The 18364-nt window shown below is 45.5% G+C and overlaps 1 protein-coding gene across 2 annotated transcripts in view; it reads right to left on the bottom strand.

Moving 5' to 3' along the window:
• Positions 1-16759, bottom strand: part of LOC309386146 (sphingosine-1-phosphate transporter SPNS2-like) — a 149198-nt gene extending 132439 nt beyond the window's left edge. For both annotated transcript variants that reach the window (XR_014174354.1, XM_081941211.1), the window contains exon 1: positions 16338-16759. Coding sequence is in view for 1 of the 2 variants with exons in the window: in XM_081941211.1 (XP_081797337.1) it covers positions 16338-16674 (337 nt within the window). In the remaining variant the exon portion in view is untranslated. The remainder of the gene's footprint in view (positions 1-16337) is intronic.
• Positions 16760-18364: the final 1605 nt, after the last annotated feature.

Here is an 18364-nt window from a genome sequence, read left to right as displayed (position 1 = left end):
ACTTTAAGACTTGTGGACTTCAACTCCCAGAATTCCCCAGCCAGCATGGCTGGCTGGGGAATTCTGGGAGTTGAAGTCCACAAGTCTTAAAGTTCCCAAGTTTGGACACCCCTGGCCTATGGAGTCAGTTCATAGAATTACTGTGTTTTCTCAAAAATAAGACAGGGTCTTATTTTCTTTTGACCCCTGAAATAAGCACTTGGCCTTATTTTGGGGGAGGTCTTATTATTTTTGAGGTGCAGGAGGTGGCGTGCATGGTCAGCTCATGGCTGCTGCTGTGCTGCAATATTTTCAGGGAGGGCTTATTTTCAGGGGAGGGCTTATTTTAGTGCATGTGCTCAAAAACCCGATTGGGCTTTATTATCTGGGGAGGTCTTATTTTCAGGGAAACAGGGTAGCTATCTGAATGTATTGCTGAGATTGATGTATATAACACCAAGCCATGGTTTATACCTAACCGCCCACTGTGCGCTATAAACCATGGATCATAGTTTTGTGTGTTGTACAAAGCCAGATAATGACGGTTTATTTAATTATAAACAATCATAAGGAACCCAACCACACATTTTGAGATGTATGCGCCCAATGATTCTTATTTGGTAGAAATGGTTTCATCTTCTGGTGTCTGATCCTATTTTATCACTCATATTCAGAGGTGGTATTCAGCCGGTAAATCGCCCATTTGCCCCGCCTCTAGGTTGTCCTATTTAGGCATGTTTTCAAGCCACACGCATGTGTGCAAGCCATGCGCGCGATCAAAGCTTCTCTCGATTCGCTTGCATGCACGCATGCTCACATTTGCGAACCGGTAGGGAAAGTAAATAAATACTATCCTTGCTCATATTTCTTTTCGAAATGCCTTGTTGAAATACAATCTTGTTGCTGGTTCAAATAACTATTAATTGGCTCCCTTCTGAGTTTCTAGGAAAGTCTTCACACCACAGATTCATCCCTAAATTCAGCTTTAATAAGAATGCAGTTGCTGTAATTGCGTAACATAACCCAGACTATGGTTCAGTAGAAAAACCTTGCTCATGAAACATACCAAGAGTTGGGTTCGTTCCCACAATACAATAAACTCAAATGACTCAGTTCCATTGTCACCTAGTTTAATATGTCGTCTGAACCCAGCTTTGCAGTTAGATCTCAAAAACCAACACTTGGCAACTTATGCCTACTACACACTTCAAGGTAGCATCAATCCAGCAGTTTTCCCTACCATTCTCCTTCAGTTTAATTAAAGAGAATTGGCTTTACAAATTGTTTCAGGGGAGAAGAGAATTTGGGGGAATGTGCACTTATTTAATTATAAGATAGCCAAAGGCAAAATGTGAACGTTCTCTACATTTTATTCCCAAGCTTCCATTCACTTCCAAGAGGACTTTTCAATCCTGCCCTTGTTTTTCCTATCACAGAAGATTCCTGCCCTCTAGAAATTTATTAGTTTAATGTAATTTATTCATAGGCTGCCTCCCAAATGACTCAGGGGGGCTTACAACTAAAAACAAATTCCTCCAGGAAATTCTTGCTACTGCTGGAGAAATAAAAATCAGTCACTCCATTCCTTGGCTCCAAAATCAAAGGAGGTTTTCCCCCAAGGTGCTCTGCAGCTCAGCTCTGTTTCAAACACAAGAGGCTTTTGGCTTCACGAGAACGAAAGCCCTTTCGACATTTGCAAAGGAGGTAGACTCAGCAACGGATCTGTCTCACATTGACTAGAGCAAGCCCTCTGAGACAATAACTACCATATTTTTGGGAATATAAGACACACCTTTTCCCCTCACAAAAGAGGCTGAAAATCTGGGTGCATCTTATACACTGAATACAGCATTTTTGGCCTCCTGAAACCCCGTCCCTTTACCCAAATGGCCGTGCATAGCTTTAGGAGGCTTCCAGAGTGTTCCTGGGGGCTGGGGAGGGCAGAAATGAGCGAAAAATGGACTGTTTTTTGCTCAATTTTGCCCCCCAGACCCCAGGAGCACTCTATAAGCCTCCTAAAGGCTATGCATGCCATTTTCTTTTACAAAAAATGGGCCCGTTTTTGCAAAAAACAGGACATTTTTTTGCTCAGTTTTGCCCCCCCCCCTCCCCAGGAGCACTCTGCAAGCCTCCTAAAGGCTATTCATGCCCTTTTTGGGGGAGAAAACAGGCCCATTTTTGTGAAAAACGAGTCGTTTTGGGGAGTGCAAAACCTTTTTTAAAAAATTTGCCTCTTCAAAATCGTGGTGTGTCTTATACTCCGGTGCATCTTATACGCCGAAAAATATGGTAAGTCTCACCCAAGTTTCCCGAGTGGTACACTAGAATGACTTCTCCATAGGAACAGAAATATAAAGAGAGGACTGTAAACCAAAGAATTTTGGAAATGGGAAACTGGAAGCCAGAAGAAAGCAGAGATCTGCAAAAGAGGTGCAAAAGGTGAGTCAGAAGCACCGATGCCTCGCCAAACAGCATTCCGGAGGTGCCAAAGGGTAATGTGTCTTCTCTTCTCCCCGGAAGTATTATTTGCAAGGAGGGAAGTGCACAGTGCCAGCAGCTACCTGTGGAATGTGGCTTGGCAAATGTCTCGGCCATTCTGTCACCAGAGTCTTTTCCTAGTCAGGATGACAAGGTCTGGGCTCATATCCTCTGTGTTTCCCTTCCTAGAAGTGAAGACAGACAAGTCAGGTGTTGCCGACTCCTTTCACGTGATCCAAGTTCCCATTGCTGCAGCTCTGCCTCTGCCTCATTTCAGAAATGGATGCAGGCTGCACCTATATAATCCAGGTGACTACAGATACACTATGATTATTCTATTGTAGTTTAGTCAAGGCTTGTTGAAATTCAGGTAAAAGGTAAAATCTAAACACTGGGAAAATGAAAAAAAATGAGGAAGAAGAGAATGACAAATGATTTTATGGATGTATTTGTATTTGTATTTATTAGACTTGTTAGCCGCTCCCTCTCCACGAAGGGACTCAGGGCGGCGTACAATAAATACGCATATACCGTATTTTTCGGACTATAACACGCTCCAGACTATAAGATGGACCTAGCTTTTGGGAAGGAAAACAAGGGGGAAAAAATCTGCCTCTGCTTCCCAGCATCCATCCAGTATTCATCTGGCGTGTCTGCCATGGCCCGTTCAGCACAGCCATTCACCGCAGCGTCTTTGTCACAGCCCGTTCGTCACGGCCCATTTGCCACCACCCCAGCCCATTCGCCACCATCCATTTGCCGCCACTCATTTGCCACCACCTGTTCACTGTGGCCCATTCACCATTGCCGCAGGCCATTCGGCGCATCCCATTCACTGCCACCTGTTTGCCGTGGCCTTTTCGCTGCCGCCCGTTTGGTGCAATCTGTTCATCACCGCCCATTTGTCGCCACCACAGCCCGTTCTAAAGCAGCTGATTGGCACTACACCACCACCACCACCCCAATATTCAGAGTATAAGACGCACAGACATTTCCACCCACTTTTTTGGTGGGAAAAAGTGTATCTTATACTCTGAAAAATACAGGGTATTTATTTGCTAACTTACTTACTTACTTACTCCCCTACTTACTTTAGTTATTTATATATGCATCAAATTTATTAGTCACCCATCTTACCACAGGATGGCTTGCAATGCTAAAATATTGTAATATTTTCTGTACTGTTGACAAGAAAACCCAAGGAAACATTATTTTAGTCACTAACCTGAATTGAGGAAACCTACTTTTTTCACCCATGATCCAACTCACATGTTACACTAGGTCAGGGGTCCTCAAACTTTTTAAACAAGGGGCCAATTCAAGGGCCCTCAGACTATTGGGGGGGGGCAGACCAGCTCGGTGGGTGTGGCTAAGTGGTCATGTGACTGGGTGGGTGTGGCCAGTATAGTAGTCTATTAAGCAATACACACAAATTAAACTTTAAGTTGTTATGCTCCTGGGGGTGGAAAGCAGGTTAGTGATGGGATGTGGCTGCTTTGAGGGGGCTGTGAAGGACTTCTGAGGCCTCCGCACATCCTGTTTTTGGCCTCCTCGGCCTCCACAAGGTGGGTTGGGGCCGGCAGGTAGGTGGGGTGCTGTGGGTGGGGCAGCCTGGTGGTCCCGCGTGGGCCTGATTAATGGCTTCAGCGGGCCATATCCGCCCCCCTGGCCTTAGTTTGAGGATCCCTGCACTAGGTCTAAGGCTCTTGCAGCTGAGTACGATGAATGAATCAGGTTAATACTAATTTTAGACAAAAATGCCAACTATGAACGATCAACATTTTGTATCTCTCCTTATGTGTGCATGTTTATGTGCATATATGAATGCAATACAATACAATAGCAGAGTTGGAAGGGACCTTGGAGGTCTTCTAGTACAACCCCCTGCCTAGGCAGGAAACCCTATACCGTTTCAAACAAATGGCATCTTCTTAAAGGCTTCCAGTGTTGGGGCATTCACAACTTCTGGAGGCAAGCTGTTCCACTGATTAATTGTTCTAACTATCAGGAAATTTCTCCTCAGTTCTAAGTTGCTTCTCTCCTTGATTATTTTCCACCCATTGCTTCTTGTTCTACCCTCAGATGCCTTGGAAAATAGTTTGACTCCCTCTTCTTTGTGGCAACCCCTGAGATATTGGAAGACTGCTATCATGTCTCCCCTAGTCCTTGTTTTCATTAAACTAGACATGCCCAGTTCCAGCAACCATTCTTCATATGTTTTAGCCTCCAGTCCCCTAATCACCTTTGTTGCTCTTCTCTGCACTCTTTCTAGAGTCTCATCATCTTTTCTACATCGTGGCGACCAAAACTGGATGCAGTATTCCAAGTGTAGCCTTACCAAGGCATTATAAAGTGGTATTAACACTTCACGTGATCTTGATTCTATCCCTCTGTTTAAGCAGCCTAGAACTGTGTTGGCTTTTTGGCAGCTGCTGCACACTGCTGGGTCATATTTAAATGGTTGTATGTCTATATGTATGTATATATATACACACACACAAATATATATAGCTATTTTTTCATTACCTTGGGCAGCTGCATTTTGTAACCCTTTTGTAACATGAGTCAGACAGGATACGTATATTCATTACGGATCACTTCAATTACCTTGGTGACTCGGTCACATGCCACATTAAAGTTCTAGCCCTCATTGTTTTGGTTACACACCATGCCATCACTGGGATTAAGTGAAGTCTCTAGGTCTGAGTGCCAAACTAGAGAATACGTCAGAGCTACATCCAATGAGTTCTGTAGTACCTGAAAGAATTGGTTGCATTCAGCCCAGCGATTCTCAAACTTGGCAATTTCAATTCCCTGAATTTATTTATTTATATAGTCAAGTATAGTGGTGGGTTTCCATTTTTTTTACTACTGGTTCACTCGTGCACATGCTTGCGCTCCTGTGCATGCTCAGAAGTGTCCAGGTGGGTGGGCAGAGAGTCCCACCACCGCTACTACTGGTTTGCCCGATCTGGGGCTGTTCAAGTATCAAGTGTCACCTCACTTTTAGGTGACTCCAAGTTTACAATAAAACAAGTAAAAACAATAAGTATATTTATAAATAGATAGATGAATGGATGGGTGGATAGATAGATAGATAATCCATATATAGCTTAGTGGCTAAGACTCCTGCCTAAGATATAACACAGCCCAGGTTCAAATCCCAGTAAGGGTATGGCTAGCTGATGAGAGCTAATTAGCTCGAAATAGATCTATACTAGTCTCCCTTTATTTATTTATCAGTACAAATACAACACAAATATAAAAAGGCAACATTAAAAATAAAAATATGGTTTTCTGCCTGCATGGTTTTCTGTGATGAGCCGAAGGACAGAAAGAGGGAGTAGTGACCTTTCTCCCATATTTAGGCATACCAGGGGTTGTAACACAAATACATACCTATTTCCCTGGCTCAACTGATAAGGAGGCGAGCCTGTGGCTTAGTGGCTAAGACTCCTGCCTAAGATATAATACAGCCCAGGTTCAAATCCCAGTAAGGGTATGGCTAGCTGATGAGAGCTAATTAGCTCGAAATAGATCTATACTAGTCTCCCTTTATTTATTTATCAGTACAAATACAACACACACACACACACACACACACACACATATATATATTTGTGTTGCATTTGTGCTGATAAATAGCACAAAGGTAGCAAGGCAACATAAAAAAAATGGCCGAGCCGAAAGACCGAAAAGGGAAGCAGTATGTTCCCTCCCATATTTGGGCATACCAGGGATTGTGACACTATATATAAATATATAATATATAATCCATTATAATATGGATTATAAATTGTTCTGTGTGTGCGCATGTTGTGCACACATTATGAATTGGTAGTAAAACCAGCAGCAACTCACCCCTGATGTATACACGAAAACACACAGACGTACGTGTGTGTGTGTATTTGTATTAATTTATTTGCGATCCATCTTGTCAGAAGGGGACTAAATAAGTATCCCTTAGTAAGTGGTTTTCTTTATTTTGTTATGTTAAGAAGAAGAAGAAGAAGAAGAAGAAGAAGAAGAAGAAGAAGAAGAAGAAGAAGAAGAAGAAGAAGAAGAAGAAGAAGAAGAAGGAGGAGGAGAAGAGGAGGAGGGGGGAGGAGGAGGAGGAGGAGGAGGAGGAGGAGGAGGAGGAGGAAGAAGAAGAAGAAGAAGAAGAAGAAGAAGAAGAAGAAGAAGAAGAAGAAGAAGAAGAAGAAGAAGAAGAAGAAGAAAAAATAATAATAATAATAATAATAAAGTGCCCCCCACTTTCTACTACATTGACAGAACAAACTCAGGGGCAGTTCTAAAAGTTCCCACGGGAACCCAAAGTTCAAAATATTTACTCCCGGGTATCAGGAAATGAGTTTACAGATACCAGGTCATCTCTCACCCAGCCAGTTCAGTCGGTGACTTATTCTCAGGCCAAGCGAGAGAGCGCCGGGGAGCAAGGCAGAAACCACACCTCAGCTGTGACACATACACTGGATTAAATGGCCTTCTCGATGTACCAACCTCTGGCTCCCTCCACTCCTCCGCAGAAAGGGCCCTCTGCCTACTTTCCCCAGCACCTGCATTATTCATGAGCAAAAGATGCTTTGAAGGCATTCGAGAGCCGCGTGTCCTAATTGCCACCTGTCCTAAGATACAAACCGGATTTTTCACCTGGTGACCTGATTCATCCTCATTCACTCAGGCAAACAGAGGTGCACACGCATTTACACACACACACACAAACACACACACAGTGCTGACACTCATCTGGAGCTGCCAGTTGCTTCACCCAAGGACTGAATCACTGACTCCAAATTAGAGGGAGCCGGGATGTGGGCTGGGGTGGGGGCCCCCTTTGGTACAGCCTCCGTAATTAAAACCGAGCTAATTTCTTTTTTCATTACCTTGGGCTGCTGCATTTCCATTCACAACGTGAGCACACAGGATATGCACACTCATTATAATTACCTTGGTGACTCTGTCATATGCCACATTAACTTCTAAGATTCTAGCCCTCAGTTTTTGGGGGTTTTACACACACACACAGACACACACAGACCGCCATCGCTGGGATTAAGTGAAGCCCCAAGGTCTGAGTGCCGAACTAGGGAATGCACCACCCAGCTACGGTAAAAAATCCCAGGAGCAGTGCAGTAGCTGAAAGAATGGGATGTGTGTTTAGCCCCAGAGTTTCTCACACTTGGCAACTTTTAAGACAGGTGGATTTCCAGTGTTTTCCCCTGTCAGCCATGCTGGCTGGGGAATTCTGGCAGGTGAAGTGCCTACATCTTAAAGATGCCTGATGAAGAAATTGAGCAGAGAATGAACAAAGGACCATTGAGGGGAAAAACAAAAAGCTGAAACAGGCTTATTGCTCTCTCCAGATGGCAAAACTAGAGCCAGCAGGTGGAAACTGCGGAGAAACCACTTAGAGATAAATATTAGGAGACAGGTTGCAGTGCAAAGGAGCTACTCAACAGGAGAACAGTGTTGTGGCCCGCCAGTGGAGCTATCAGCAGATTCGGACAGTGAGGAGGTTGGGGAGAAACATGGGCCAGTCCTGGAGCCTGGGGAAGGCTCTGACGAGGGCTCTGTGTTGGAGGCAAAGAAGGGGCCAGAGCTGTATGTCAGTTATCAGCTGCCTTCAGAGTCAGACATCAGTGAGGCAGATGAACAGCTGGAGCCTGTTCCCAGTGTGCGTGTGCGCAGAGTTGCCAGACGAAGGGAACAGGGGGCGATTTGGGAGTAAGTAAGGCCACAGATGGACGATGAATGCCCCTCCCCCTGAGGAAATAAAAGAGGAGCGAAAGGGGAGTGGAGTTTGCAGGAGACAATTAGTTCACTTAATTGGTTCGTGACTCTCCAAGACTCCTTGTCAGGTTTTGCAGATATCGCCTGTCAGCTCTCCAAGCTAGATAGGTTCTGTGACTGTAAATCCTCCCTTGAAAGACTTTGTTAGCTGTGAATGAGCAGAATTCACAGTAAATTAATAAAGGGGTTTTTTGTTGGGACAAGGAGTTTGTTTCATGCTCTTGGGAAGCCTCAGTCAGAACAAATAGATTCCTTTTGAAGGGGATGAGCCCTCCTTCAATACAGAAATCAGGCGGGGATAGAAGTGTCAACTGGAAAAGCTGCTAAAGCTCTTTCCTCTGTTGTAGATTCTGAATTAAATGCAGGTAGTCCTCGACTTACGACAACAGAGCCCAACATTTCTGTTGCTAAGTGAGACATTTGTCAAAGTGAATGTTGTCCCATTTTACCACCTTTCTTGCCCCAATTGCTAAGTGAATCACTGCAGTTATTAAGCTAGTATCACCGTCGTTAAGCGAATCTGGCTTTATTGATTTCGCTTGTCAGAAGGTCGCAAAAGGGGATCACATGACCCTGGGACACTGCAGCTGTCATAAATGTGAGCCAGTTGCCAAGCATCCCAATTTTGATCCCATAACCCTGATGCAAGTCATAAGTGGGAAAAACGGTCGTAAGTCACTTTATTCAGTGCCGTTGTAACTTCAAACTGTCACTAAATGAACTGTTGTAAGTGGAGGACTATTTGTAAGGAATTTAATAAGGACCACAAAAACTTGCTGTAGTCCTCAGATTGAGCTCAACATTTCCCTTGCTAAGCAAGATAGTTGTTAAGTGAGTTTTGATCCATTTTCTTGCCACAGTTGTTAAGTGAATCACTGCAGTTGTTATTAACACAGTTGTTAAGTGAATCTGGCTTCCCCCTGACTTTGCTTGTCAGAAGGTTGCAAAAGAACATCAGGTTCATAGATATGAATCAGTTGCCAAGCATCTGAATTTTGATTAGGTGACCCATGGGCATGTCGAGCAGTCGTAAGTATGAAAAATAGCCATAACTCACTTTTTTCAGTTCGGTTGCAAGTTCAAACGGCCACTGAAATGAATGATTATAAACCGAGGACTACTTGTAGCTGCATTCACACAATGCACTTAAACAAGTGACTTAATTTAGCCCTTTGCTGAGCCTGCATCGTACAAAAAGAAAAAAGAAAGGTAGGTTGAAAAGTAGACTTTTTGTGACCTTCCACGTCACAAAAAACAAGCAGCGCATATTCTGTCGGGTTTTTAGTCTATCAAAGTTCCTTGTAACACACTCAAGAGGGCTCAGGATGCACGCCTTAGCCTGATTCATCCTAAGTCTTGGCTTACTCTGAGCAGAGCCCATATGCCTATGCCAATCATACACCTTTCACAACCTATTGGACCACACAAGATGTACACCAAACCCCCTTGCAATGTCAACACCAGTGGTGGGATTCAGCCAGTTCGCACCTATTCTGGAGAACCGGTTGCTAACTTTCTCAGCAGTTCGGAGAACCGGTTGTTAAAAGAAATCTCATTTTGTTTTTCCCCCCTTTACAGGGCTAATCCTGTAAGGAAGGCAGGAAGAAAACATTCTGGTGCTGTTTCTAGCTTAATCTTGATTGCCCTGCTTACAGAAACTGCCTCTCTGGTTAACCCTTATTACAGTGTAACAGCTACGGCGAAGCGCCCCTCGATGTGAGTGACGTTGAGTTGGCCACGTCCACCCAATCATATGACCACCGAGCCATGCCTACCCAGCTGGTCATTAGGGCAGAGAACCGGTTGTTAAATTATTTGAATCCCACCACTGGTCAACACTCATGGTCGACGGTGAGACTACGTAGCAGGAGGCTACGGGCAGCTGAGTTTGGTTTCACGGCCATGCCTCGTCCTCCTAAGCTCACGTAGAACTTTACTGACTGAAATCTGTTGCCTGAGCGCAGCAACTAATTTTATTGCTAAGGGCCCAAGTTTTGCTAAAGCAGGCTGCTTAACCGTGATTTCCTGAATAAGCCTCACTTGGCTTGTTCACAAATCATAGAAAGCCAAAACCAAACAAACACAACATGCCTTAGTCTGGTGTATGAAGTCAGTAACCTCAACGGAGTATCTTTTCTTCTGAAAAAAAATCAAAAGCTGAGTTAAAGAGGGGAATGTTTAAAACATGCGACAATTAAGAGAGGTCACTTTCCAAGAAACTGCCCCGATATTGGCCAAAATCTGTTTACCCAGACGTTTCCTGGTCACCATCTTTTCCCCATAATTGACATCTTAACCAGCTCCTGGCTCCCTCTTTCTTAAGAATGAGTTTTTTTTTCTAATACGTAAGCAGATTTCTCCCAAAGATAAGAATATTTTTTTTAAAAACAAAAACCATTGTCCCCCTTTCATTCCTATGTGCGGTGTTTAAAAACTTTTATTTCTCCTAAGCACACACACATAACAATAGGAAGCTTTGTTGGATATGTATGCTGTTGAATTAGCACAAGGGATCTTGGTATCGTGATAACCTTCCAGATAAACAAAAATCCTTATTCCAGCACTTGGTTTTCTGCTACCTGAAAAATCTACAGCCAGATGAAAAAGGAACCAGCCCTTTCCTATTTATTCATAGAAGTTATCAATCACTTTAATCTAGATGAAGGTTTGATCTTCCTAGGAATTATTGATCACCTTAATCTAGATCAGGGTTTCTCAGCCTTGGCCACTTTAAGATGCGTGGATTTCAACTCCCAGAATTCTCCAGCCAGCTGGCTAAGGAATTCTGAGAGTTGAAGCCCTCGCATCCTAAAGTGGCCAAGGTTGAGAAATCCAGATTTAGGTGGATTGAATCAGTGGTGGGTTTCACTTATTTTTACCACCGGTTCGCCCCGCGTGTGCATGGCTTCATGTGTGCGGGCACCTTCTGTGCATGCGCCCGGCTTTCCACACATGTGCTTTGCTTGCGCACGCACCTTCCGTGCATGCGCCCAGCCTCAAATATGTGGCTAAATAGGACAGCATAGAGCTGGGGCCGGTAGGCAGGCCAACCCGCAATCTCCGCTACCGGTTCGCTTGGACCAGTCCGACCCAGCTGAATACCACTTCTGGATTGAATACTGTGCACAGGTGTGATTCAGCAGAACGGCAAAGCAGGGCAATAATAATTAATAATCAGACAGTAACAACAACACAACAAGCAATAATAAAAGCACACTGGTGCTGATTATTCTAAAAATCAGACTCAAAAGTATTTCTAGAAATGTCGTAAAGGTGGGGGCCTCCATTACTGGAGGAGAAGAGCCCCCACAAAGAATGGTTGCCACTTATCTCTCTCCCACTACACCTCACAATAGGAGAGAATTTCAGCATGGCTTCTCTTGCCATCCAGGTGGGTAGAAAGATGCTATTTAGGAAAGCTGATTTCTTAGATACCAAGATCAAGAGTTATATAGGGTTTTATAGGCCATAACACTGCAGCTTCTACAGTATAACATAGCAGTAATAATATTGACCAATAAGCACACACCCCACTCTTTTTTTCGCCTGAAGTTTCAGGTGGTTTTGAAAGGCATGAAATGACAATCAATGACACAAAGGGAAATGACAATCAATGATACTAAGGGATGATGAGGGCATGAGTAACCATTCTCAGACCAACCTGTTCCAAGTAAGGAACCAACTGGCTCCCCGGGGTCCTTGATGCTCTCTGAGTTTGTTTGTTTCCTTATAGACATTTCATTACCCAACTAGGTTCCATTGTCAGTGCTAGAAAAGAGTGGCCCAATGTCCTCTGGGACAGGCTTCCACCTGCATGGTCTAACAAGAAATGTAGATCCAGAGGACTCAAGGGCTGCAGGCTTGTTTTCAAGCTACCTGTCTTGGCTGGGTTGAGTCTGGAGCCTGTTTCTTCTAGTACAGAGCCTGAAAACCTCTTGGCACCCGAAGTTCTGCAGCATCTTCATTTGGCTCAAGATAGAGATGTAAAACTGGCCTGTCGTCATCATAGCGACAGGGCTTCACACTGACCAACTTCCTTTCGCCATATAGATCTTAAATAGGGCTTCACATTTCCTAAACACGGATACTAGAGCAGGAGTGTCAAACGCGATTTCATTGAGGGACGCATCAGGGTTGCGTTTGACCTTGGGGGAGGGGCAGGGTGTGTGTGGCCATGGTGGGCATGGCCAACTTGAGGTCACTCATGTTGGGGGGCGCCTGTGGTGGCCGGAGGGCGCTGCCAGTGAAAACAGGCTCCCGAGCTCCATTTTTGGCTACAGTGGCTTCCTGCAAAAATGGAGCTTGGGAGGGTCACTCACAGCCATCCTGATGTCCATTTTCACTGGCAGTGGCAATGTGGTCAGGTCCTTTGCTGTTTCCAGGACAGCCCTGTGGGTCAGTTCTAAGCACCCAGCGGGCCAGATCCGGCCCCCGGGCCTTGAGTTTGACACCCTTGTACTAGAGGTTTACTATTTTCAAAACTGGAAGGTCTTTCCAATGTCACAGCAAGCCACTACTGTATCTATGCCCCTTTGAGTGAGGCAGCAAGCCTCACCCTGCATCTTGCAAGACGACGAGAAATCCATTGGCTCTCAGTACGTGGCATCTTTTCTCTATCCTACCGCTTACTAAACCTATTGGGGACTTTGACTAGGGATTCTGGGAATTGTAGTCCCCATCCTTTGAGTGCCAGGTGGGGGTCACTGTTTTAGGAATTGCCTACCTGTTCCCAATTCCAGATGTTCCGTGTTTAGAATTAGTATTGGTGCTAACGTCTGCCACGTTTTATCTGGAGTTGGTATAGTGTGTATGAAACCAGCTATTGTGCTTTGGAATAATGGTTATGTCAGTGCAGGATAAAGCGCGAGTACAATTACAGTACTGTGACTTAGTGCAAGGAATGAAAAAAAGATTTTAGCTTTAGATAAGTGCTGTATATTGCCTGTAAAGACAATATGCAGGTAATTCTTGATTTGCAACTATCCTGTTGCCCTGAAAATAAGACCTCCCCGGATAATAAGCCCAATTGGGCTTTCGAGTGCATGGGCTAAAATAAGCCCTCCCCTGAAAATAAGCCCTTCCCGAAAATATTGCAGCACAGCAGCAGCCATGAGGTGACCATGCTCGCTGCCTCCTGCACCTCAAAAACAATAAGACCTTTCCTGAAAATAAGGCCAAGCACTTATTTGGGGGGGAGGTTCAAAAGGAAATAAGACCCTGTCTTATTTTCGGGGAAACATGGTACCATTGGGACTAGAATTTCAGTTGTTAAGCAAAGCAGTTTGTAAGTGAGTCACACCCATTTTAATGACCTTTTTGCCATAGTTAAGTGAATGACTGCAGCTGTTAAGTGAAACACATGGTTGTTAAGCAAATCCAGCTTTCTTCATTGGTGTTGCTTATTAGAGGTCAGCTGGGATAGTGGCAAATGATGATCACCCCCCCCCCGACACTCCAACCATCATAAATACACACTGGTTGCCAAGCACCTAAATGCCAAGACCATGGGGATGCCGTGACGATTGTAAGTCACCTTTTTCCAGTCCTGTTTTAACTTTGAACGGTCACTAAACGAATGTCTGTAAGTCGGAGACCATCTGTATTTCAGCGTAACTTTTCTCAACCTATAGCCTTCCCAATACGTCAGACTGCAAACCCTATTGTCCTCAATCAGCCTGACAACAGACTGGGGAAGACCAGATTCCCATCCCTTTGTAACAATGAATGGCCACTGATTGGCCCTTGGGAAATTGTCACACCTAAATCGAGACTATCATGCTTTAATAATGATAAAGAGTCCTTTTGAAAGGGCTCGGTGAAAACCTGGAATTTAGAGGCATCCAAATTTCAGAGGCAAACTCGCAGAACGTAGCCTTTTCTTCCTAACTCCGCTTTGCCACATTTCGGTGAGGAAAATAAGATTATTATTTTTTTCCTCCCTGACCACTAGAACAAAGAAAGAAAGGCCTACACTTCGCTCAGGGATAGATTTAGTCTACTGACTGCACTAAAACTAATATATCAAGCTCTTGTGTCCGTTGACAGAACACATTTTCCAAGGTGTTCAAACTACCAAGGGAAAACTCATTCATACACAGATGCACGCAGCTCCACTTCAACATATCAGAGGGGCTGCGGTAGCCCCCTTTTCCTAGCAAATTTATTAGTTGGAACAGATGCTAGCAGACTCCCAATTCTTTGCCACCAAAACTCACATCTCCCTCTGCAATTTTTTTAATATAGGGTTTTTTTCCTCCCCTGAGGCAGCACCCCAAAAGCAAAAACCTCCCCTATTTTCTCACTCCAAAAGGGAATTCTTTCATGTCCCCGTTGCACAGAGAAGTCAGAAGGGGTTTCAGAGACCATCTAGTCCAACCCTCTGCACTGTGCAGAAGGGAAAAAAGCAAGGGAATTGTGCACTCCTTTCTTTTTAAACACCTTTGGGGAGAAACAGCACCCATAGGATGAGTATTCCAGCAAGTGCAGCTAAGAGGAGGCTGCTTAAAGCCGATGCTTTTTCTTCTTTGAGTAAACCCCACTGTGGGAAGTGGAGGACATAAGTTCTGTTTGTGTTGGTTGCACACAGCGATATTGCCTATAGACAGGAATCCCCACCACTCCATTTTCAAAGTCGCTCTTATCTGCCTCGCAACAGCTTTTACTTGTCACCCTCAGAGCATTCAGATAAGTTCTTTAGATTCCCTCTGTCAACACAACAACGGCAGCCTTATGTGCCTGTGCACACACACACACACACACACTTCAAGGGACAAACACAGAGACTAAGCACACCAAACAGTAGAGAATCACTCCTAGCCGTCCCTCTGATGCAAATCCCAATTATTGGAAAACTGAAGGGGAGAGACAATTCATGACAATGTGGGAAACAATGGTGCAAATCTCCTTTTGCAGGCTGAGGAGGATGGGGGGGGGGAGGCGTTCTTTTGCCTAAGCAATGCCATTCATCCATGGTAAACAGGGAAAGAAACAGAGCAAGGCTATCTAGAATGGGCATCTTTCAGGTCTGGAAAATAAAACCCTTTTAAGAGAGCATTTCCTCTATACAAATATACATCTATGCACACAACTCATTCATTCATTCTCTCTTTGTGGCGAAGAAAGAAGGAAATAGGCACCAAAGACAAATTCCTTGTGTGCCCAATCACACTTGGCCAATAAAGAATTCTATTCGATTCTGACATTTGCCATCTTAAAACCTGAAGCTCCTATTCAGATCACCCCGAAGCCGGCCAGTTATTTTTATTTCCCCAGTTTTAAGAGAAGTGGGGCCAGAGGTGCCAACCCCTGTCCCTCTTCTGCCAAAGGATTCCCCCCCCCCCCGCGATCGTTGGTATCCTGGTTTTTACCCCCCCCCCCCGCCCCGATGCCAAAGCGCCGGGCAGGATCTCCCTTTGTATCCAGCGCAAGGCGAAGAGTTGCCTCTTCGCAATAACAGCAGCGCTTGGAACGTCCCTGCGGCAGCCAGATGAGCGAGCGAGAGAACGCGCAGATGGAAGCCGGGCAAAGTGCTCGCTAGGGAGATTTGAGGAGGGCGACAAAAAGACCAACGGCCGATAGAAAGAAGGACAAGAAGAGAGAGAAGCGAGGAGACGACCCGAGGTGGAGGGGGGTGGAAAAAGGAGGGGAGGAATAGGAAAGAGGCTTTAACAGGCTGCAGGTGTGGGATCCTGATCCTCCAGCGGAAGAAAAGGGGGAGGAAAAAAGAAAGAAAGAAAAGAGGGGAATAAAAGACCTTGACTGGAGAAAGGAAGAGGAAAAACCGAGCCGGGGTTGGCGAGGGGAGGACGGAGGGGAGGAAGGGGAAAAGGAAACGCTCCAACGGAGGAAGGGAAGCGGCGATCGATTAAAACAGCCGCCGACAGGGCATTGCAAGCTGACGCGGGAGGGGGAAAGAGGAGAAAAGGGGAGCAGCGGGGGAGGAGGACGAGCCGGCATGCGGAGAAGACGCGCAGCCCGGCAGGGGCGGGGAGGGGAAGCCGAGGCTCGGCGAAGGAGGCGAGGGCAGCTGGACGCGGGGAGAAGCGGGGAGCGAACGAGCCAGCTGGGCATCCTCTCGACGGCCTCACCTGCCACGGTGTACCTGTCCAGGTAGTTGAGCACGTTGCCCACGCTGAGGATGGCGGCGGCGGCCACGCGGGCTCTGCCCAGGCTAGGAGCCGCCTGGCAGCCCCGCTCGGCGTTGGCCGCGATCTTGCCTCCGCCGGCCGCCGGGAGAGCGCCGGAGAGCGTCTGCACCTCGCCGCCCCGTCCGCAGCAACCCCGATCTCCTCCGCCTCCTCCTCCGCCGTCGTCTTCCTCCTCTTCGTCCTCGCCGGCCACCGCCGCCGCCGCCGAGACCCGAAGGCGTCCGCCGCAGCCGGGGGGGCCGCTGCCCGACGAGCCGTCGCTCTCCAGGCACATCATGAGCCGCGGCGCTGAAGGGAGACGCACCTGCTGCCCCGGCCGCCCGATCAGCGCCGCATCTTGGCTGCCTCGGCCGCCCGACTCGCCCGCCCCGCGCGCCGCCTGGTTGGCTGCGCTCGCCCGCCCGCCCCGCCCCGCCCCTGAGCTCCCGAGCCGCCGAGAGTCCGGCGGTGGCGCGCCGCCTTCGGGCCGGGCTCTGGACACGCCGCCTGGAAGGGACGGGCGGGACCCCCCTGCGCCCGGATGGAGCCCCCCGGGGGGGGAACGCCAAGGGTCGGCGTGGAGGCGAGCTCGGAGGTCCCTTCCACCTCGGTTGATTGGTTAGATTGATCTACATCCCGCCTTCCGTCGAGGTGCCTGGAAAGGGTTACCAGCATTTAAAACGATAATCTGAATTATCTGAGGAAATACGCGGGGAAGGGGAGTAGGGGAGGGAGTTGTAGTCGGCAACACTCCCGTTTTTGAAATCCAGAGGGAATTTCTACCTAAGCTGGGTTCACACGAGAGGCTAGCCACCCTAAAACGTCTACACCCAAAGCTTAGGGAACTTGAGCTTGTTCAGAAGAAACGTGAGAAATACAAGGTTACTAACATTGGAGGGACATGACTTGCAGTTGGGTTGGCATGCCTTTGTATGGTATGGGAAAAACAAGATACATGGTTACTTTCTTTTCTTTTTAAAAATTTTTTGTTGATCAACAAAAACAAACATAACTTAAAACAACACAGGAACTAAACGTTCCATCTTACAGCAGTTACATATTGGTGAATCTTTACAATTATTGTTTCCTCTCGGATACATTCCAATTTTACATTTGTGGTCACCTTATACATGGTTACTTTCAAAGACATTATATAAAAAATGCTTTATTATTAATATGGGAGAAAGTTAGAGGAAAACACTATTTGAAGATACCAGCTTGGCTTTCGACCATGGAAGTGTTAATACATCCAAATATTATTAATATGGGAACATTGTTAAATATAAAAATATTTTGACCGAAAAGGGGGAAATTTAAAAAGAAACAAGAATTAAAAGAACAAGGGATTGACATGGTTTGGTACACACAATTGCAGACACAATGTAGATATGAAAAAGATGCTAAATTATATGGTTTTCACGTGGAGATGACAAAATTGGATACTTGCAGGAACAGAAGAGCGAATGATTTAAAAAATTGTATAGTTATTTATTGCGTGTTAAACTAGAAGAACAGGTAAAAGAAACAATGACAGTGTTTGTACTCAGATGACACACTGATTAATGAATGATGTTTGTTTTAAAAGGAAAAAAACAAACTTTTACAAAAAAGAAGAAGAAACGTGGTTTGTTTCCAATTACCATAAGGTGATTAGTTATAGGCATCTTTTTTTACTATTTCTTATATTATCAGTTGTTGATACTGCTGATATTGCTATGACTATTAATATGCCACACTGAAGCAGTACATAAGTACCTCTAATAAATAGGTCACCCGAGCATTGGCCAATCTACCCTAGGTAATCATCTATGCAAAACAAAAAATGCATATTAAGGTAATACCTTAATTGCAACAGACATCTAAAAGAGAACTGGGCTTTTGTGTTTCCAAAAAGTTTTTGGTAAAGCTACAACTGCATCCCATTGTAATTTCAGGGACAGAAATGACAGATTGATTGCAGTAGAGTTGGGTGGGATTTCCATAAGGGA

Source organism: Natrix helvetica (genome assembly GCF_964273705.1).
Source record: "Natrix helvetica genome assembly, chromosome: 2".
Classification (NCBI taxonomy): Eukaryota; Metazoa; Chordata; class Lepidosauria; order Squamata; family Natricidae; genus Natrix; species Natrix helvetica.
The sequence above is the reverse complement of the archived record's forward strand: the minus strand, read 5'-3'. Positions and strand labels throughout refer to the sequence as shown.